The 22,816-nt window shown below is 29.2% G+C and overlaps 3 protein-coding genes across 4 annotated transcripts; 2 read left to right on the top strand and 1 right to left on the bottom strand.

The window, feature by feature from the left end:
* Window positions 1–2,747: 2,747 nt before the first annotated feature.
* Window positions 2,748–4,510, top strand: LOC114391945 (tRNA 2'-phosphotransferase 1-like). Its single transcript, XM_028352966.1, has 4 exons — window positions 2,748–2,835; window positions 3,137–3,259; window positions 4,052–4,108; window positions 4,267–4,510. Exons 2-4 carry the CDS (start codon window positions 3,199–3,201, stop codon window positions 4,389–4,391), a joined length of 243 nt encoding a protein of 80 aa, XP_028208767.1. The 5' UTR covers window positions 2,748–2,835; window positions 3,137–3,198; the 3' UTR covers window positions 4,392–4,510.
* An 823-nt stretch (window positions 4,511–5,333) lies between these two features.
* On the bottom strand, window positions 5,334–6,316 carry LOC114391770. Its single transcript, XM_028352719.1, has 4 exons — window positions 6,177–6,316; window positions 5,593–5,782; window positions 5,464–5,514; window positions 5,334–5,361 (listed from the first exon to the last, which is right to left on the bottom strand). The coding sequence occupies exons 1-4, from the start codon at window positions 6,220–6,222 to the stop codon at window positions 5,334–5,336; spliced, it is 315 nt and encodes a 104-aa protein (XP_028208520.1). The 5' UTR covers window positions 6,223–6,316.
* A 2,907-nt stretch (window positions 6,317–9,223) lies between these two features.
* LOC114393004 (protein WALLS ARE THIN 1-like) lies at window positions 9,224–13,494 on the top strand. 2 transcript variants are annotated; one of them, XM_028354261.1, is made up of 6 exons: window positions 9,224–9,580; window positions 10,158–10,220; window positions 10,380–10,496; window positions 10,705–11,155; window positions 12,204–12,351; window positions 13,258–13,387. In XM_028354261.1, the coding sequence occupies exons 1-6, from the start codon at window positions 9,360–9,362 to the stop codon at window positions 13,275–13,277; spliced, it is 1,020 nt and encodes a 339-aa protein (XP_028210062.1). In that variant the 5' UTR covers window positions 9,224–9,359; the 3' UTR covers window positions 13,278–13,387. The 2 variants fall into 2 exon arrangements, with proteins under 2 accessions (XP_028210062.1, XP_028210061.1); XM_028354260.1 differs by having other exon boundaries at window positions 9,225–9,580; window positions 12,204–12,355; window positions 13,258–13,494.
* The last annotated feature ends 9,322 nt before the right edge of the window (window positions 13,495–22,816 follow it).

Below are 22,816 nucleotides of genomic sequence, written 5' to 3'. Positions count from 1 at the left end.
ATGTGAAAATTTTATTTTTCAATAAAATAAAATAACAGAAAAAAATATTAGTAATTAGTTAATGCTAACGGCTCAAATTTGTTCAATGAAAGGAGTTGTGTTTGATTGAATGATAATTCAAAATTACTGTAGTACTCACACATATATAGGTCATGCTCAACAAATTAAAAGCATAATTAAGAAGCCTTTTTACTTGAAATATGACAGGATAATCTTACCATTCATTCAATTTAAGCTATATAAAAAAAGAAGATAGATAACGTGTATGCTTGTGTTCCTCTCTTTACGGAAAAATCTAGGTTCGAAATTTGTGGCAATGAATAACCAACATAAATTTATAAACGAATTAAAAAAATCATATATTTCAAATTCATAACCATCATAAATGTTGGATGACAACATTATTTCTGTAAAAAAAAAATGATGACACTATTATTAGTGATATTAAATTCGATCATCTTAAATAAAATCTCAAATTTAAATATTATAGATAAAAAAGTAATTAAGAGTAAAAATATTTTATTTCCAATAGAAACAGTTTCTTCTTCTTCTTTATTTGAATCTTATATTAATGTTACATGTTTTTAGCACACTTCATTGGTTTAAATGACAATGAATTTAGATATTTTAATCAAGGTTTTGGATTTTAGCCTATGAATGAAAAACTTAGCTGGAAAAGAAAATTATAGTAAAAGTGGTTAGCTATGTTTTTTTTCCGAAATTAATTATTATTAAATTATTGAATACTTAATGTCACAATGATTAAAAAATATCTTAAAAATATAAAATATAATTAATAGTAGTACTTACTATTATAAATATATATATATAAAAGAATTGAAATTCTTCTTCTTAAACTTTAAAAAAAAGTATAGAAATTAATCAAGAAACTCTTGCTTCCAGCCATAGCAATACATCATTAAATGTTGTTTTCTTCCATCTTTGGATGACGAATGGTGGGGCAAGATATTTGGAGGCTCCACATGCTTTTAGTAATTGATTTTTATTCCCTTACCTATTAAATCGAGATTAAGGCAGTAATGTCAGTATGTCACCTTACTCTGAGCATTTATTTTTCAGAGCCGTGGCAAATTTTGGTAAGGTTTTAGTTTTAGTCGAATTTTATATTCAATATTGAATTGAATTTAATATAATTTATCAAATCTTACTTTTTTATTAACTAAGACACTATTGATCAAAGTTTTATAATTAGTTATTTTTAACATTTTACTATTAACATGTAAAATAAATAAATTCATTTAACAAAAAAAGGGTGCATAATCTATCATTTAACATAATTAATATCAAATAACATGTTAACTATTTTAATTTTATAAAATTACATTTAGCGCTAACGATAATTACAGTATTGTCAATAACATTTTAGAAGTAATGCATGTATTTAAAAAATAATATAATTTTGTATATAATATAATAGTTTTAGTAGAATATGAATTATTTTTGAAATTTAATTATTTTACCACATCATCCTTTTTTTAAGATCCTTACCACAACATCATATTCATTAATATAATGTTCTGATATAGTAAAATCATATTAAATGTGTGTAAAAATAATTTACATTAAAAATTGTCTTATAATACATATTGTACTAAATTAAATATTGTCTTAATAAAAATATTATCCTAATTAAATATTATACATTTTTTTATAGAATTAATAATTGTACTTGACTAAAAATTGTCCTAACTCCTAAGTTAAACATCTAATTTAAAAAAAATCATGGGGGTGGACTTAGTATTATGGTTCAAGAGAATAGCAGTACCCAAATTATGGACTAATTTATCAATCACTGAGCCCAACCTTTTTCAGATAAACATCAATATGATTTCAAATAGTAGTCTAAGACAATTGCTTTCTACACCTCCAGATTTACTTCATGCACCTTTTTAACCTTCCAGAAAGTATAATCTGAAATGTAATTTTACATTAAGGATAGTAATTTCTGAAATGTGATCCAAAATATAAATTTTTACATTCCAAAATAGCTAATATGGAATGTAAATTACATCCCGGATGGGGTGTAAGAAGTAAGTTAGAGGTGCATGAAGCAATTTCCATAGTCTAATGCAACATGAGCTCAACATGATATTGTTAGTAATGAAAATAAAACATATTTGTCATGTAACTAACATGATCTATTGTTCCTTTCCTTTTATGCCTTTAGATTGTTCGGTAGTTTTACGTCCTATTTGGATAAACTTCTCCTTAAGCATTTATAGGGGAAGAAAATAAGAAGGTAAGATGCATTGAGCTTCCATGAGCAAACATCAGCTTATGTAAAATTCAAGTACATAAGTTTATTTTAGCTTATGAAAGAAGCTTAATTCACTTTATATTCTTATTTTCTTCTCTTATAAGTGCTTATGGAGATGTTTATCCAAACAAAGCCTTAGGCATGTGAGCACAATGGAGTGGAACAGTCTGTTCTATTTGGTTCCAAGGTGGAACCAAAGTAACACTTTTTCTTAACCTTACTATGCTCTGTTCTCATTTTAAAAGACACCAAACATAGAACATAACTCATGTATTATGTTCTGTCCTGTTCTACACTGCCTGAAGGTTGAGGGAGGCAAAACATCAAGGGATTGAAACAGAATGAACACTAGTTAGAAATTGGGATTGTTACAGTTAATATTCTGTCTTGAAAACAGAGAAATATCGATAATAGTTAATGGTTTCTACTGTCAATGAGCTAATTTTTTTAACCATTGTCTGTATATTCCCTTACAGTACAATTATTGACTTTTCGTCTGCAGGCCGTTGAAACTGAAAGCTTGTTGAAACCAATCCTTTCAGCCGAAGAATTTCCAGGTGCATATTTATTTGAGATGGATTTTTTTTTATGATATATTTGAGTCTTGGTGAACACTGTACATTGCAATAAATGTTATGTTATAATGTTATGTACGTATTTATAATTATAATTTTAAAATTATCTTTTGAATGGCGGATATGTTGCCATATTTATGGTTACTGAAGTGCATATTCTAACTTTTATGAACACAATACTAATTACTGAAGAGCGTCTTTTCAAGTCATTCTATAAATTTGGATTTTTTTTTCTGTTATGCTATTTTATTTGTTTCATATGATTGATTTTGCCACTATACAGTTTGTGTGCATGGAACCTACAGAAAGAACCTGGAATCAATTCTAGGATCTGGTCTGAAGCGCATGAAGAGATTGCATGTTCATTTCTCTTGTGGTTTACCAACAGATGGAGAAGTAATTAGTGGTAATGTGATATACTATTTAAAATGAATCCTATTTACTTATTGAAATTTAAATTTAGATATTTTGTTTTAAGTTAATTTTCCTTCAGGAATATTAAGGATGTTAGTATGGTTCTCAGCTTTAAATACTGAAGGAATGACAATCAAGATGTCTATTATAATTGATAATGTAGCTTTGTACCAAAGGTGGAATCCAAATGAAAAATTTCTTGTTTTGCCTCCTACCCTTTCACTTGTGTGTTTTCCCCCCAAAGCCGGAATATTAAAAATTTTAAACTTATTTCATAAAAGAGATTCAAATAATAATTTGTCCATCCTCCGAAGTCTCAATATGCTTTAGTTAAGTCAGTAACTTGGAAGCAAAATACCTGTATACTTTAGTGCTTTTTATTAGTGACTAATCATTTCTCTGCAATCATATTATAGATAATTGTTTCAATTTAGCAATACAACATCTTTCACAGTTACTACTAATGATCACAGCTTGGATCTATTCGCATCTCTTTATCCCTTTGCAACCTATCTGTTGGAGGGAAGAGACCTTGGAATTGGAAATCCCCTATTTTTGGCTGACATGGGAGTTACTGTGTCCTTTGAAATTTGTTTAGAATATTAAAGTTGTTGCATAGACCATTTTACTCAATTCTTTGAAGAAAACGGTCTTGGCTTTTCAAGTACTAATGTGTAGTGTGATCTTTAGTAGTTTTCAGTTATTTCATTAGTTGCAGTAAGTTCTAGTACTTTGAATGTCCTCTTGTGTGCCTGTTACTTATTATCTACATCTATTTTCCCAGGTATGAGGCAGGATGTCAATGTTCTGATCTTTCTAGACGTTAGAAAAGCATTAGAAGGTATGATATGACAACATTCCAAACATGTTCTGAACTGAATGTCTACAAGTTCATCTTGAAATGTTGAATTTTTTGTTGTTTGTTGATAGTGAGTAAAATCTACAACAAATAAGACTACTGATTGCTACTTCTCTATATATTTTTTCATCCTATTTCAGAATGTATGAAGCTTTACATTTCTGACAACAAGGTGATCTTGACAGAAGGTTTTGATGGTGTTGTTCCTCCCAAGTATTTTGAAAAGATAGAATCATGGCCGGGCAAACAGCCCATTCCTTTTTAAAGTTCTCTTACAATTTTGTTTTTACTTAGGATCATAGTACGTTGAGGATTACTAGATGATTGTGTAAACCTCTCACAAGAATTACTATTTGATTCCTAGTTTGTTTTTTTTTTTAATGATTCAGTTAAGTTTACTTTGGGTCATTGAGTTATATATACTATGTTTTTTTTGCCAGATTGAGTTATATATATGTAAATATTTTTTTTACGGAATATATGTGTGTTTGAATACTATGCAGGGGTCACATTCATGCATTTTTTAAATAACATTTTTTTGTTTAAAAATAAATCATAAAACATGAGATAAAATCAAATATTTTGAACATAATCAAAAAATAAAAAATATATTTATATTTCTAAAATTTTAAAAATAGTTCATATATATATATATATATGTAAATTACTTTTTTTAAATCAACTGTCAGGAAACATGTTTTTTTTATCAATTGATTAGAGGGCATGAATTATCATATCTTTTTCTTTTTTTCTTTTATGTTCAGAACATTTAGCCAAAAAGATGTGGATGCGTTTCGCTTCAAAAATCAGGGCATGAAAATAAAATGTATTTGGTTGTGATCTAAACCTCACAAGGGATTGAATACAATCTAAAATGTGAAAAACTATGGAAGAATGACGTCATCTTAAGGCCACAATTAGATCAAATTCCCCAAAAAGAAAATATTATCTTAATCTGATAGAATTGCAATTTTCTCCATTTTTATGGAACACTAATACCTAAAGAATGCAGTATGACCCGAAAGATCTAGATAGTCTGCTACCAAAAAAATTATACAAAAGTATACGAAGACAACTTTACACTAGTGATCAAATCATGCATGCACCAATCCCTTATGTGGCAAAAAAGGCACAATGTACACATGCTTCATTCCCCAACATCCTAGTGGATATTTAACTTCTTTTCATTGACTTTTAAGAAAATCCTTCAAGGAAAATGTTGGAGGCCCCCCATCCTGCAATGAGCAAATGAAGGAATCAGTTTGAAACACTGACTAATTATTTTGTGGGCAATAAAGTAGTTACATCTCTTGTTGCACTTGTGTACCGGTGCTTACGTGCTCTTAAAAGGACTCAACTTGATCTGAGCAAACTCCAAAGCTTCTGCCCTGCCAATAACATGAGATTGTATGAAAACAAGAAGTTTGCAACATGCTCTCTTGGAAGTAAAATTAATCTCATCTTACCATTCCTTAGAGCAGACAAGGTCTACAAAATGAAGGCTTAGAAGATCAAACAGCAAATCATTATTGTTCTCCAGAATATCCTGTGCCAGCTTCCCTGTGAGCTCAATCGCCTTAAGTACATTTCCCTCCAATGCATGGTGAAAGATTCCTAAAGATGAATGAAATTTATCCATCAAGGAGGCCTTACTACCTATAATATGCTCCAATTACAAACAATTTAGATTTAGGAAGCAATCCCCAGCATCCTCTGCAAGTGGAGAGGAGGGGAGAAATATTAAAAAGTCAAGAGAAGGCAACAAGATACGTTAGTTCAAATTATGCAAGAAAACAGTATATTTGACAAAACTCAGACAACATTGTCAAAAACCAATAGATGTTTCAAGGGGCATTAAGAGCAAAAATTGATTCAGCACCCTTCAATTTGAGGTCCAGTAATCCAATGCTCATGTTTATATGATACAAATCTCTCAACAGTGACAACTAAGCAGGGTTTGAAGTACACAAGCAAATAAAATATGACATTCACAAGCAACCAAAGGTCTTCAATCCACCTTTTAAACTGAAATACAACAATAAAAACCTACTTTTTCTTTTTTCCATGTTCTCCAAATGATCTGCAGGCTGCTTCATCCCAGTGCAAGAAATGAATGACTCTGATGACTCTTTGTAGCAATTATGTATAAGGTATGACAGAATGATGTTGTTGACATCTTTTTCATTTATAGCCTGTACAAAAATTAGCACCAAAAGTTATGGAGAAGAGAAATAATATAAGTATATAACCCGTAATTCATAATTGTCCACACGCAGAAACCAATAAAGCACCTAATAGTAACCACATATACAACAGTTCTCTTAGATGTAGCAATGCTGCATGAGCTCAAATTCAGTTTTTTTTTTTTCTCTCAGAAAAAACAAGTTCACAAAACACAGCTAAGAAGGAACTGCTTAAATTGAAATATTTTCCATCATAGAATTTAGTAGAAAAATGGATCCACAGAAATAACAAAGAATCAAGCCTCAACAAATCCCAACTAGCTCGAGTTTTCAAAAATCCTCAAAACAACAGCTTATTTACTTAAATATGATATTTAAGCACGTGATAGAAAAATATTTAAGGACGAATCAGATTTCAATAAAAAAATACCATGGCAACGCCCAAAATATACGCAGCATATAAATTACTACAAACCCTTCTACATACAAACAGGTTACACAGAGAACAATAATGGAGTCCGGCTGTGCATATGAAATGACAAGTTCATAATTTCAATTGATTTGAGACTTATCAAGACCAATGCATCACAAAAAAAACATTCTAGGGATTGAATAGAATAGAATTAAAAATAAGCACTGCATTGCATTGTTAGAATTAATGTCATGTGTGAGTGACATGCGACTTATCTAGGGACTAATAAATAAATAATTAATAATTAAAAATTAAATTGTAATTGAGTTAAATAGGAAAAGTTTTTAGAGATAAGTGTTACTTGATGAAAGTAGTGGTTATAAAAGGAGTTAATACCACTAACGTGAGACAAGGTGTTCTCTCATATATAGCCACCACAGAGAAACAAAAAGAACTAAGGAAGTGTTAAAGTATATCGGAGAAAAACCTTTCTATGAAGAAAGGTATTCATTATTTAATTGTTTATTTATTATTTGTGAGAATATATTATTATTTTCCTATAATTGATAATCTAGAAAACTCTTAATTGTAACAAGGTTATGAAATTATATGATTCTTCATTAATTATATATTTTCTTCAAATTTTATGAATCCTAATTATAAAATTTAGGAATTTTATTTTCCGTTCCATGTATTGTTTTATTGTCAATATTTTATTATTGTTGAATTCTAATTTTGAGAAAGAAAACAAAGAGTGACTTCTTTGTTAGACTTCAAATTCATGTTTTTGTTGGGATTAAAGATGACAATTATGTATTATAATAATAAAAAATAGCAATTAGGTTTTGGAGAAAGATTCCAAATTGTGTTTCTTTTTCATCTTGGAACCGAATGAAAAGGCAGGAATGAAAAGTAAATATTCTTATGGGGCGGTATGTCATGAATTGTTTTTGAAAAGCGCTCGCCGGCATGTAGATCTTGGGTAGGGGTAAAGCCTTTTGAAATTGCTATTTGCCAACCCCATTTTGCGCTATTCTCAATCTCACTTGCTTATTTTTTTTTTCTGAATATTATTATTAAATGTGATTAAAGGATTGAAAGTTTATGCCCTGCAATTAAATTAATGTGAATGCTTTGACATTGTTGGTAGCAATAAATATGTATATGCTACATATTTGCTTGAACGTGTTTGAATGCAAAATACAAATAAATGTGTATTATTTTATGGCTTGAAATGAAATTAATAGAATGACTATGAATTGTTAATAAGAATAAATATGTGCAGACCATATATATTTGGTTGGAATTCAATGTATGATAGATTTGTTAGTCACCAAAGTGGCCAAGTCTATAAGGTTATTTAATTTTAAATTAATGATTATTTTAATTACTCATAGAATAATGGATGCAAAATTATATGATTATTGATTTATGGTTACATTAAAATTCATTGTTATAAGGTATTTATGGATCGCCCAAAGGTTGATTAGTTGTTCTTATAATTAATGAATATAATTGTAGGTGATTTATGTGTATCATTAGAGTTATCTGTATTTTATAATAAGAAACTAATTATTTTATAAAATATGTTATATCATAAAAAATGTAATAATTTTTTTAAAAAAATTATTCACACTTTGAATTTATACAATTTTTTTGTATTTAAATTTTTATATAAATTTGTGCAATTTTATCCCCATTTAATAATGTAAACATTTATGCAATTTAGGTATGAAAAAAAAATATAATCATTTATTTTGTCCATATTCCATTCATATCTAACACAAGCATTTTTATATATAATTTAAAAATTAAATAAAGATATATTAAAATTAGACTTAAATATGCTTAGGTCTCTACATGATATTCCTATAAGCAAAACATCATAAACAAACCGTTTAATGTGTATACATTAATATATTTACAAATAATGAGAAAGATTTTTTATTTTCTTTATTAAGAAACGAAGCACTATAATTCTTATAGTGGTATGAATGTAAATTCAATGAAGGAAAAGAATCGTAAAAACAAAAAAGAAAGAAATAAATAAATATTTACAAATAACGAGATATATTTTATATTTTCTTTATTAAGAAACAAAGCACTTTAATTCTTATAATCGAATAAATATAAATACAAAGAAGAAAAAATCCTAAAAAAATTAAGAAAAAAAGAAAAACATAAATATTTACAAATAATGAGAGAGATTTTTATTTTCTTTATTAAGAAACGAAACATTATAATACTTACAGTTGTATAAATCTAAATACAAAGAAGAAGAAAAATGGTAAAAAAAAAAGAAAGAAATAAAGAAGGAAAAAAAGAATGAAACAAGAAGAAAATGTAAAATAAAAAGAAAAGAAAAAAGTGGGGGTTGTCCTTGTCAACCAAAGATTAGCAAAATACTTATGGGAGACAACTAAAAACATTCCAAGGCTACCAACAGTTGACATAATAACGTCTTTTTAGGGAGATACCTATTCCTTATTTTCCAATCCTCTCTCACACTTGACACAATATTTATAGCCCCCCCTTCTCCCGTTTTCTCTTCATCACTTCCTCCCACACAAAAACTATAGTTCTAGGCCTCCGTTTGGTCTAAGTAGTAGTTGTTACACACTTCTTCATTCATTCTCCAATGGCTGATTTAGGCTCAGCCCCTTCCAAGAGAATGTGGTGTTCCGTTCCCGAAAGAATGCAGCTGCACTTGGCCATGCTTGCCTTGCAGTTTGGCTATGCTGGATTCCATGTCATCTCAAGAGCTGCACTTAACATGGGCGTTAGCAAGCTTGTTTTCCCTGTCTATCGGAACATCATTGCTTTGCTTTTGCTCCTTCCCTTTGCCTACTTCTTGGAAAAGTTAGTACTCTTTCAACATTTTTTGTTTCTCTATATATTAATCTACATATAATAAATACTACTCATTCTAATTGTTGCTTAAGAAAAAAAAATATTTGTTCTACGATAATTTTTATTTTAACTTTTCAATATATTATTAAATATTCTTCACTTATGTCATTTATAATATTAATAAAAAATAATCAAATTTATAAATAAATTCATAATAATATAAGATTAATTTTATAAAAATATTTTTTCTTTATCTATTTATTATTTTTACTTTATTTGTATAAAAATAATTTATGATGCCTATTATTTTAGACAGAGGGAGTAATAAATAGCATACAAAAAGGTCACACATAAGTATATATATATATATATATATATATATATTATAAGTCTTTCCATTTGTTTGCATCAGTCTATTTTAACTAAATAATTGTTTAATTTTTATAAAGTTTTCACAAGTAGTAATTGATAAAGATTAACTGATATTTATACGTATTTACTGTTCTAAACTAATTAGTTATCTATATGTCTATTTATGAATCTCACGTGCAACTTGTTTTCCTTTGATTCTTTTCCTTTTGTCCAGGAAGGAGAGGCCAGCCATGACTTTAAACTTCGTCGGCCAGTTCTTTCTTCTGGCACTCGTCGGGTATGTCTAATTATCAAACCATGAAAGGCTAATTACTTGGTTAAAAAATAAAAAACCCAAATGCAGCGTTAAATCCCCATATGTGTACATATAAAAATTAAATTCAAGTATATATGGTCTTTTTATAATTAATATACATTCTTGCATTAAATTAAACAGGATTACAGCAAACCAAGGTTTCTACTTGCTTGGGTTGGACAACACATCCCCTACCTTCGCATCAGCAATACAGAACTCTGTGCCAGCCATTACATTCCTCATGGCAGTCATATTAAGGCAAGTCCTTAATTAACAAATTATTATTATTGCTATTACGTTTACAAATAGGTCTATATACAAATGATATATATAATTAATCAGTGTTATCAGACTAGGGCTTATCATCGACTAGGTCAAGATATTGAGTCACTGGTTTGACCTGGTCGGTGTGAGTCGAATCCAATAACACTAGATATAATATTAATGGTTATATATGGAAATTCAGAATAGAGCAAGTAAGATTGAACCGAAAAGATGGGTTGGCTAAGGTGGCGGGAACAGTGCTATGCGTGGCTGGGGCGACCGTGATCACACTATACAAAGGTCCAACAATATACAGCCCAACAACTCGTGTGAACAACAGCATGATCATGAACAGAAGCAACACAACAGTTATAACACCAATGTTTGATTTTGGGTCACTGTCACTGGGAGACGCAAAGGGGAAGAACTGGACCCTAGGGTGCTTATACCTGATCGGACACTGCTTGTCGTGGTCTGGTTGGCTTGTGTTGCAAGCACCGGTTCTCAAGAAGTACCCTGCTCGCCTCTCTGTCACTTCCTACACCTGCTTCTTTGGAATCTTGCAGTTTCTCGTCATTGCTTTGCTCCTTGAAAGAGACGCTCAGGCTTGGCTTTTCCACTCTGCTGGAGAAGTTTTCACTATTTTATACGCGGTTAGTATTTACAAAAAAATAAATAATTAATAAATGTTACTTATTAATTTGTTATTTTTTATTACTGAGAAGGATTCGAATCCACTACTCTTCCTTCTTCTTCTTCTTTTTTTCCCTCCAACCACCTAATAATCTTATAAATCTAGTATCTACAATATTTGTGTGGGCAAATAGTCTATATGTAATTATGTATTAATAATTCAACCAGTAAACTCCCATATTAAAAACCCTCCTCTGCGCAATTTAGTTCAGGTTTTTTTAAAAGTAGAAAATTTTCTCAAGATTTCTATTTAAAATTGGAGTTTTACTATTAATTTAGTGTAGTGGCCCCATAAGTGGTTAGAGTGAAACTCCAATTCCTAACAAGAAATGTTAGTAATATTTTCTTTAATTTATTTTTTACTATTGACGAAAATTTATTAGAATTTATAAATTTTTGAGTTATAATTTTATTTTTTTTACAAGGAGTCATAGTTGTTACTTAATAAGTTTCGCTTGTGATATATTAAAGTTACTTTAGGAATTACATATTTTAGTCTTTAATAATCATAAAAATAAGATAAATAAATGTTTTTTTTATTAAATCAGGATTAAAGGAGGGTTTTGAAAATTTTAATTAGCAGCTTGAGCTTACTCATTATTTATTCAATGGTTAGAATAATTTCATTAAAAAAAATGTTTTGTTAAACACAGTCATGATACATAAAGTGATCAGCAAATCAGAGAGTACGTCTTCATGTTTCTAGTCATAGATAAAAAAAAATAAAAAATTAACACGATTCTTCCATTTTTAAGTTAACATGGAACTGAACAAAAGCTTATCGTTTTTTCTAGCTAGCTAGTTTTGTTAATGAAAAGTTTAATTTGGAAAGTGCTGTATAAAATTGCATGGGTTTGAGGCATGACATGATATATAGTCCAAAAGTGGTTCGGAAATCATGTTCTGCTTCAATTAATAATGGTGGGAACACATGCATGTATTGATAGATGGTGAAATGAGAAAATTAAAAACTAATGAAGTTTTTTTTTTTTTTATGATATGTTGCAGGGAGTGGTGGCATCCGGAATTGCCTTCGCTGTACAAATATGGTGCATTGACAGAGGTGGCCCTGTGTTTGTTGCCGTCTATCAACCTGTTCAGACTTTTGTTGTGGCCATCATGGCTTCCATTGCTTTAGGAGAAGAGTTCTACTTGGGTGGGTTAGTCCCTTCTCTGTTAATTATTCTTCTTCATTTATATTTTCATTTAATCATAAATTTTCATTAAAATAATTATTATAAAAATGAATAAATTTATCATACATAATTATTTATGATTAAATGATGATATAAAACTATTTTATGCTATCTTTACAGATTATTTTTTTCTAATATTTGAATTAGTAATTTACATTAACAGAGAGATTTGTTAAAAATAAGTGCATTTCTATTCTAACACAACATATATATAATATCTACATTAATTTAGATGTTTATGTATGTACTGATTTTTCAAAGATGAAATTAAGATTTCTTTGACGTACTCATGCATATGGTGCAGGAGATCCTTGAATTAAGTAATTTCATTTTTTTTTCAATGCTTGGTAACTTTGACCGCGTATTTTATAATATGCTTAGTCCGAAATGACGACCTAAAGTATGATGAAGGTTATTTTTGTAGTCGGGGGAGATTTTGGAAATGACAAAAGTCAGTAAACAACAAGGAGGTAGATCATAGATGTACAGTTTAATTTGTTACCTTTCGGTGAGACCTGAAAAAAGGGGCTTCAGCTGAATGATTCTAAATTCCAGAGGGTTAAGAAAGTTTGAAGAAATATATGTAGGACACATTCAACAGAAGATCGTGTCTCGTGTGCTTCTTTATGTTGTTGTTTACTTTTTGCTAGCCCCCTCATAATTTACCTTTTTTTTTTCTTAAATAATAATATTGGTTCTTATTTGGTTGGAGATATAAGGTATAGGTTAGATGATTAAGGGAGAAAGAAAGAAGATAAAAATTGATGTTAACAAAAAAAAAATAACAATTAATAATTAATATTTATGCATAAAAAAAAAGATAAAATTGATTCAAATTTGGTTATTACGTTTGTAATGTCATGTAGGATCATTGGGGCAGTGTTGATTGTAGCGGGACTGTACTTTGTCTTATGGGGTAAAAGTGAAGAGAGGAAGTTTGCAATGGAACAGCTTGCGATGGCATCCACTGAGCATAATAGCATCGCAAGCCACGTCAAAGCATCACTTGCTCAGCCACTCCTTTCTTCATCAACAGAGAATGTTTGAACAAGAAAATTCCAACTTCAAACCACACACCATTTTCTGGTGAGAAAAAGAAAAAGGAAAAAAATGATACCAGTTATACCTTACTAGTCTACTGCTGCTACTACATTATGTCACAGCAAGTTTGTGTGTGTTGGAACCGATTTTCCTCGTTTCCTTTTTATTTTATTTTATTTAATTCAAATGTTTTTTTAGTAGGTCAATTAGAATGAGAGAATTGTGGGAATTATTGTAATGGTGGATGCCACTTAAAGTAGGGCCTAGCTAGAGCCTGAAATCCCTCCATATGCTTTTTTATGTTAATTAATTTATGGTTTGATTTACGAAAAGAAATTTTGTTTTTTCGTCATGCAAAAGGAAATTATTTATGATACATGAAACCAGTTTGTTTAAATTTAAAATAAAAAAAAATATTTTTTAAATTCTTATTTAATAAGTAAATAGGATTTGATTTTCAAAATAAATAAATAAATATTTTTTAAATAGAAATAATTTAGACAAACATACTTTAAAAAAATAAAAATTACATATTTTATTAAAATAAATATATTTTTTAATAAATAAGTTTAAACGAATTGCTGCCATGTTATCATATGACACACAAGAAAAGTAACAAAGGCCCATAATTTCCCTTGTTTTGTAAGCTAAGCGCGTGAAGTTGTATTGTTAAACCATGAATAATCACCCTCAAGCAAAATCATCATTTTGGTTGTGATGTGGTTCAGCAATGGCCAGCATATGTGACTGCATGTATTTTTCTAGAGGGTTAATTACTTCTTTTGTATTTAACATTGTTCTGTTCTAATTATGCTTACTTGGCTTAATTTGAATCTAATTATAGATTGTGTCGTCTTGATGTAGGATGGACCGGTCAGCTTAATTTCCATTGTCCCCATCATGTCGTTATAAAATGTGACAAACAAATAAAGGTCAAGAAATAAGAACCGATATAAAGAGTTGGTAGGATACTGTCACGAGGCTACAAGCTAACATGTCATTGTTAATTCTTCTTAAGACACGGACAACTCGACAAAATTCTAGGTGAAATTTATAAGCATATACAACTAACAGATCCCAAGATCATATCCTTAAAGGCTATATGTGAATCATTGAGATCCATGATCATATATTAAGTTAATTCCCCTTTTTTTTTTATTATTAAAGTTTACTTTATCAAGATGATCAATTGATGTTTTCCTTTTCTGATCAAGCGAAGGGTATCTATTTCCTTACCTTTGTTTGCTCTTTTTCTACGCATCTTTCTATCTTTTGCTTTACTAGTCGAGTCAAAATGGTCTTAATTGACTATTGCCACGAGTTGTTGAGGATGTGTTTGAAAATATCCCATTTTCCTTATATTTAAATTACCAAGGCAAGAACAGTTGCAGTATGCCTATATTAATTAGTGTTAATTAAAGTTATCGTCTTCTCACTTTAAGGAAGAAGCAAATGTCTACCATGATTAATGATCAACCCCATTAATAATTACGATAAAGATTCATTTCACTCGTACTGTAGTCTCAATCTTTCAATCAAACTTTGCTTCTATGACCCTACATCCCCCGGGAAGATGTCAACGTTTCACAATTTGCAAGAAAATTGACAATTTAAACCATCAGAAAAAAAATTTCCTGTGAATTTTGTCGTCCTTAAAACACCTAACAGCAGTTTGACTATTTTTTATGGGTATAAATAAATAATTATACTGTGAAAAACTTACATATCTAACCTGTTAAAAAAAGACTTACATCTCTAATCCTAAAACTATCTTCTTTTACAACTATTTTTTATGCAAATTTTCAGTACACATACAGGATATCTATATTCGATAAAATAGTTGTTCTATCTTGAAATGAATGAGATTACGATTCTGGAATTAGTAACAATTCTATCATAACAACCACATGCCACTGTGAAATCAACATGTACATTTCATAATAACATTAACTGTGTATATAGATGTCAAATGTGTTAGAATCCTTAGTATGGGTGGGGTGATTATATATACATTATCTTCAAGTACTATAAGATAGACATATGTCATTAGGCAAGTAATTAATATGCACCAAGGAGTTTGCACAGAAGAAGAAGTACAAGCACCCACCTCATGGAGTTATCTGCAATAACATTAATAGGAAATCAAAGGGACATGACATCTTCAGTCCAAATGAAATGAAATAATAATCAAATATAGGGATAGTTTGTTCGTTGTATCTAAAAGAAACGAAAATTCTCCTAGTTTGTGTTCTCCACAAGCAATGAAAATTTTATGACTTCATGTGGGAGCCATTTACTAGTTAAAATGTAATAGTTTTAATGTGTTGTTTGTTGATTTTCAAATTAATGTGTATATCTATGTATTTTAAATATAACTCCCCTCTAATTTTTATTTATAAATATGTTATGTAGTGGACATTTCACATATTCATATAGACTTGTTTCTTTTCAAGGTAGAATTTGTCCTTTTGGAAAATTTTAAACAAAAATAAAGAGTGAAAAAATAAATATATAAATATTTTAAGTAAAAAATAAATAAGTTTTTTTAAAAAAATAAAACTTGTGTACCAATACGCTGTTGGTTTAAGTAAAACTGAACTTCAATCCCTTTAAATAAAATCTTGAATTCAAGTGGATGATAAAAAAAATGATTGAGCATACTCTATTGAAAGTAGTTAATTAAATTTTTTGATAAAATTAATTATTAATAAATTGATGGATAATCTATGTCAATGTTATTGTGTAAAAAATTGTAAATATATTTAAACAAATTTAACATAAACATCATATTTAAAATCATGTAAATACCTAGATATTTTTTTTAATTGAAAAAGTTTCTCAAACATAAATTTTATTATATATTTACTACTATATTTACATTTGAGAAGAGAAATAATTTTTTTTAGGGAAAAAATTGAGAGTTTGAAAATCTGCTTATGTTCTCATAAGCACTAACAGTCATATATTCATTTTGAAAATATTTAACCAAAATCAGAAGATACAAACAGAAATATAATTTTTATTCCTTTCATTGATATATCCATATGAAACTAGTATTTTAGCATATATGTTGCATAATATAAATATTTTATTTTATATAACTAAAATTTATAAGAGATAAATACTTTAAAATTTATAAATTATATATATTATAATTAAAATTTGTAATAAATAAATATTTTTAATCATGTAAAATAAATTTTAGATGTATGTTAAATAATTTATGTTGTGATATAAAATATTTTTAACTACTGATAATTATTTTTAAAAATATTAAAATTTAATTTAAAAAGAAAGATAAAAAAATAGATTAAAAGAAATATATAAAAGGTTGCACGCTGACCCACACACACAAACACGTTTTTCTTGAAAATTTTCAAAATAAAATTGAAATTTTGGCCCAACAAGAGATTGAAGATAGCTACTCAAAGGTTTAATGGCCATTAGACCAGCAAGAATTAATACATATTGGATGACAAAAATAATATTTATATGCTATATTGTTTAAAAAAGTTATTTTTTTATTTAAAGTATGGAATATGGATGGATGACATTTTGTTAATTATATTATATTACATATTTTATAATTTTTTAATATATATTGAATCAACTGGATCAATTAGCTACCCATCAATTCTTAGCTCGCATGTTGAGCAGACATACAAAAAGTTGCACTAGTTTAAGTAGTTGAGGGCAGAGCCTAGGGTGCATGCTTAGCCCAAATATATAATGCAACGGGAACAATGGATTAAGCGTGCACCAAGCTTTAGATCTGTCCCAACAACCTACAAATGCTTGCCATGTGGCCTTTCTTGTTGTTATTGCTTGCCATAAGCGACTCCCAACTCACTATGCTAGTTACTTCAACTTCTCCAATTCCATTATTTGGTGCACCAAATTAAAACTCTACAAAAGACAACCAAAATTAATGAGTTCACTAAAATGAACTTCATTAAACTAAAAACCTCAAAAGACACTAAATCCTACTTTATTGGGATCAAAAGCATTAAAAGAGAAGAAATAAAATAATTGCTATGAAATTTAAGTGCAAAAAGCAAGTATGCATAGAAATTATCACTAATACTAATAAGATGTTTATAAATGTTTATTTGCATTAGTAAATATATATTTGATGCATGGAAATGTTAATATATATATATAGGGGGCATATCAAGTGAGATGAGTGTTTTATTATGAGAGGTGAGAAAATTAAATAATAACCCTTAGATCAAAATAGAAGGTCCAGATTTAATTACTAATTAAAATTACACGTGCACCTCCTCACACGTCACCACCAACAACCATCCCATGTTTCTTCGCCGCTGAACATCAAGGACGAGGCCCGCCGCCACCACGTGGCGGAGAACGACTTCACAGCGAAGTATGTCCCCTCCAACGCTAGAAACCTACTCGCTTGACGAAATTGTGTACCGCAGTGATGGACTCCTCGACGTGCAACATGACATGGATTCACCCGTAAGATACCCACCGACTTGTAATTTCAAATTTTTATTGTAGTGTTTTTACTTTTGCTGGAGGTTTCAAAATTTAATTTGCTCATACCGAAGATAAGAAAAACTATTTGAAATGGTCAAATTCTCATTTTCTGCAACTTACAAATTTGGAAAGTTCTCATGAGTTTTCATCCTGTAACGCAACATTAGAAGAGAGAACGAATTTTAAATCACAAAAAATAGTTGGCTCATGTCAGGCTCATGAGAAGGAATTTTAAATCACATGCAAAATCTATGAGCATTAAATATCTTTTCTATGGCAACTTTCATGACAGGTTCTTGATCTATTATTGTAAGAGTTGGCTCATGTCCTCCCATTGCTTCCAAAAACTTTTCAAACAACCATACAAATGAATGAATTTTTTTCATCTGCTAAAAATCCTGCACCAAAAGTAACACACTGCCTAGGGTGGTTTATGCCAATAAATGGTGCAAAAATCATCAAATAAGCTCATATTTACCTTCTTCTACCAGTTTGAAGACAACCTTTGCATTGCATCCTTTTCTTGTAAGACTCCTTCTTCTAGACTTAATAGTTGATTCACTTTGCTCTACCTCTTTTGTCTTGTTGGGTTTGTAACCTTTCTTTCAAGCAAACAAAATACTTCACTTCAAACCTACCTTTTTTTATCTCTAGTTTCCGATGAACAACACACATTAAATCCAACTTTATGTTTTTTTTTTTGTAAAATTGTTACCCTTCCTCCAACGTATCAACTAGTTGTCCAACCTTAGGCTTTCATTCTTCATCACAATTTGGAACCCATTCGTTTGCCTAAAAAGAACAAAATTCATAATGTAAATAAAATCATATAAAGAAGTAATATGATGTTAATAACAAAATGACAGCTCATTGATGGTGGGCAAAATCCTTTCTAAATTGCCAAGTTAGTAAATTTTAGAGATGAGAATCCAACCCTTTGAAATCATTTTTCTTATATAAGTCACTCTTATCTTTAGATTTCAAGAAAATAAATGATGAAAATGTGAAGTAACTCTAAAAGAGTTACTTTTGGGGTAAGTTGATTTCTCCCCATTTAAAAATATTATAAGAATAATGATTTAATAATAAAACAATAATATCATTATATTTATTGTAATTATTTAAATACATCAAATAAGATGTAGATAAATTTGTTTATTTGAGGTAGTAAGTATATGTTTTTCATACATGAATGAAAATTCAAATATATATATATATATATATATATATATATATATATATATATATATATATATATAACTTGTTTGGAATTTTTTATTTAAGCTTATATCACAATATAAATTTTTTATTATAAATTTTAATAATAAAAAATAAAAGTATATTCGTGTATTGTACATGCTCAAAGAACTAGCTATGTTAAAATTAATCTAGAACAAGAAAGAGCTCCAACTTAGACTAATCAATCTTTATTGTGTTTGGAATTGTGAAGAAAAAATAATAAGAAAAAAAAAGAAAAAGAAGTTAAAAATTTGAATTGAAGCGAGAATGATTTTTTTTTTAAATGTGTTTTTTAAAGAAAATTTTCTCTCCTCTTTTCTATCTTCTCTTCAAACTTAATAAGAAAAAAATATATAATTTTTTTCTTTCCATACATGTACGAAATTTTAATGTAATATAATTGCTAATGTGGATAAAGTATATGCTTAGATAGCAATTATTTAAAAATTAAAGTAAAATATTAAAAGAAAAATATAAAATTAATTCAAAAAATTTATGCTACGATAAGTACAAATTTACATAATGAAGATAAAGTTCTTGTATGATTCGTTATTTGCCTTCTCTTATGAATTCATTATTGTAGAAACAAATAACATAAGAAAAGAAGTTGAATTATGTTTCTAGAAATTTAAATTTTTTTTTCTAAGATGGAAACATGTTTATCGTCTAATATAGATAAACCTAAAAACAAACGAAGAAAGTTTTGATAGAGACTCTGTCAGACGATGAGAAAAACAAAACAGGATATAAGATCTGAAAGCAGATTCAAACGCTTTGTCAGTTAAAACAATGAAAGGAATCACATAAAGAATTATACTGATTCGTCTCAAACCCAAGACTACATCCAATTCTTGGCAACCCACCAAGTTTTCACTAACTTATCAAAGTTACAATTATTTTTTACTATCACTTCTAGCTCTACCATAAGCTTGTTTTAAACCTATTATTCTTTATCCTACCAAGTCACCACTGTCTCTAAACAAATTAACAAGATATGTTGATAGTTTGTACATTGACTAAGTTGTGATTGTCTTATAAATAGATAAATCACTCAATATTTTTAGTCTTTTTTTCTCAAGGTATACAAATTTTTATGAACTTAGTATTTATACAAAGGTTTACAAAAAAAAATTCAAGAAAGAATGAAATAATATAATATGTTCACGTAGATTATTCATGTCTTGTTTCTTCAAACCTTATTTTATATATAACCTTCATCTTCAAGTATCCGTTGTCTCACAACGGTTGGATTCTTTTAATTGTTCTTCGTAAGTCTTGAGTTTGTTGGAGTATTTAATGCTTGCATTAGATACATGTCACTTATTCATGTAAGTCCATGTTGATAGGCTAGCATGTCTTGTACTTCACAGCAATAAAATCATTTCTTTCATCATAGCAAGTTTGCAACAACAGAGGGTGCCTTTGGATGAGATTTAGCGTCTTCCAGACTGTGGACTCCATTTATTCTTCATAGGACTTTCACAGATCTTAGGAAAATATTTTCTGCATGAAAGAATCCCAAACACAAAGTATAAAATGACTATCTTAAATGCACTACTTAATTGTTATGCTAGATAGTCTAATGAATATATTTTTTTGAATATACAAACGCAAATATACAAATCATGATGATCTGATAACACATCAAACACAACTTTTACCATTTATATTTATTTGCATTTAATCAAAATTAATTAGAAGTCACGATTCATCTTTAAGACATAAAAGTCTTTGGACTTAACAATTATTTTATGCATATGATAAATTCATGGCATCATAGTTCATGTGTTATCTTTATTCAATTAGAGTTCTGGTATTTGTTAAAGACGTATGATTTTTTTAAGGAGTTAAAGAGGATTGATACCAAATACACTCTATAATACATTTCCTTCCATTGATTAAATTTTATTAAAAATTAATAAAACATGAAAAAATTCCTTAAATAAGATGTAAAACACACGCGCACACACACACACCTCATACATAGGTTAAAATTTGTTAGAAAACACCTCTTGTCTCTTCCTTATTTCTTTCACACATATCTACAACTCTCAAGTGTCTCTGTCTCTTTGTTTCTTAAGCTTCCTCTCAATTCTACAGCGTCCATGGAAAAAGATTTTCCCTTTACACAAATAAGAGTTTGTTTCTATCGTATGCATCTCATTCAATTCTATGCCCCTTTTCTTATTTGGATTCTATAATCTCAAAAAAAAATTTCTTTCATTTTTTCGGGTTACTAGCACGAAAGGATCATCTAATTGGATTAATTGACTGTTTTTCGTTCTCTAGCTCTCTGGTGAGTTTACAATTTGAGGATATCAATATTTCCCCCTTTTTTGTATTTGATTTCTTTTCTCTTATGGATTCAATTTTGGGTTTAGTCTCCTCTTTGATTTTTGCAATCTCAATATTTTTTTGGGGGGAGGGGGTTGCATGACCTAAAATACCCCTATTTTGTTGATTCCTTTATTTGTGTTTGTCTCTTCGCTGAATCTTTTCCTTTTGTAAGAGATCATAGGAATCCTTCACGAGAAATAATTCTTATTAAGTTAGATAAGATTAGTATGAGTATCAAAGCTCTCCTTCTAGTATTTAACTCAAATGGATTACACATGGGTTGAACTAGAGACCGATGATTAAATTGGAACAACCCTATGCCAATTTATTCATGCACACAATGATTTCTCAATCCAGATCCTCTCTCATAGCATTTTCAACTGGAGGTGCAATTAAAAAAGTCTCAACTGTTTGACTATATGAACGATTATGATTTTGCCAGGTGTCCCTCTTCAAGTCCCTCTTCAAGCATAATAAAGAAACACACTCTCTCTTGAACCTCAACATCATGTTTCATTCACAACCAATCTTCACGCTCCTCCATCTTTGGTCTTCAAGGACCTCACCACCTTCATAATTGAAATTCACGACATGTGCATCGTGCAATCTTTGAGGGTTTTGGATTATATCCAGAAACTTAAAGTCTCTAACAATGTGTAATTTTATCTTAGAGATAGAACAAGATGTTTTGTTTTGAAAATAAAAGTATGGAATCCCAAGTCTATGTTACGCTTCATAATATATGCTGCAATATGAGCTTTATCTGAATGCTATGTGCAACATCATAATAGAATTGAAATTTTGTTTGTTTTGGATTGGAGCACAAGATGTCGTACCAGCCCAGCAAGAGTCATCAGATGTGAAGGTCTAAACGATGAAGGTTTTGCCAACATTGGTGTGAGAGAAGGGGAAGAGAAATGAAGGGTTTGTTGGATAGATCTGGGCTGATAATTTAATCCTATGGTGTATGATTACTAAATTGGACACTCTCTGATTTTTAGTTATTAAAGAGGATGCAGGTCCATGATTTCTCCATGTCTTTATTAAGGTGAGAAAATATGCAAACTATTTGTTATTTGTCGATTTATCTTTTGGAGTTATTTATTTATCTCTTACTAAGTTGTTTCTTCATTACCGAAAATGGAAAATATACATATTATTTCAATTTTTCAATAACTAATTGTTACATTAAGATTGAGGAAGTTTGGATGACTTTCCTCTTACTTTGTTATTTCTTATTTCATAATAACCACCTTAAGGGATTTATTAAAGATCCAAAACTAGATGCATTTGTGGGGTAATTTTTCCTCT

The sequence above is a fragment of the Glycine soja genome, chromosome 17 (assembly GCF_004193775.1).
Source record: "Glycine soja cultivar W05 chromosome 17, ASM419377v2, whole genome shotgun sequence".
Lineage (NCBI taxonomy): Eukaryota > Viridiplantae > Streptophyta > Magnoliopsida > Fabales > Fabaceae > Glycine > Glycine soja.
Note: the sequence above shows the minus strand (reverse complement) of the source record. Positions and strands in the feature narration are given on the sequence as shown.

What these genes read in the sequence shown, in the direction of transcription:
- LOC114391770 (XM_028352719.1), bottom strand. Translation starts at nt 6,222, where the DNA reads ATGAAGCAGCCTGCAGATCATTTGGAGAACATGGAAAAAAGAAAAA. An exon ending in CTTGTCTGCTCTAAGGAATG is followed by an intron (nt 5,515 to 5,592) that starts GTAAGATGAGAT and finishes TGTTATTGGCAG; the next exon opens with GGCAGAAGCTTTGGAGTTTG. An exon ending in TTGAGTCCTTTTAAGAGCAC is followed by an intron (nt 5,362 to 5,463) that starts GTAAGCACCGGT and finishes TGCTCATTGCAG; the next exon opens with GATGGGGGGCCTCCAACATT.
- LOC114391945 (XM_028352966.1), top strand. Translation starts at nt 3,199, where the DNA reads ATGAAGAGATTGCATGTTCATTTCTCTTGTGGTTTACCAACAGATGGA. An exon ending in AGATGGAGAAGTAATTAGTG is followed by an intron (nt 3,260 to 4,051) that starts GTAATGTGATAT and finishes CTATTTTCCCAG; the next exon opens with GTATGAGGCAGGATGTCAAT. An exon ending in CGTTAGAAAAGCATTAGAAG is followed by an intron (nt 4,109 to 4,266) that starts GTATGATATGAC and finishes ATCCTATTTCAG; the next exon opens with AATGTATGAAGCTTTACATT.
- LOC114393004 (XM_028354260.1), top strand. Translation starts at nt 9,360, where the DNA reads ATGGCTGATTTAGGCTCAGCCCCTTCCAAGAGAATGTGGTGTTCCGTT. An exon ending in TTTCTTCTGGCACTCGTCGG is followed by an intron (nt 10,221 to 10,379) that starts GTATGTCTAATT and finishes TAAATTAAACAG; the next exon opens with GATTACAGCAAACCAAGGTT. An exon ending in CTCATGGCAGTCATATTAAG is followed by an intron (nt 10,497 to 10,704) that starts GCAAGTCCTTAA and finishes ATGGAAATTCAG; the next exon opens with AATAGAGCAAGTAAGATTGA.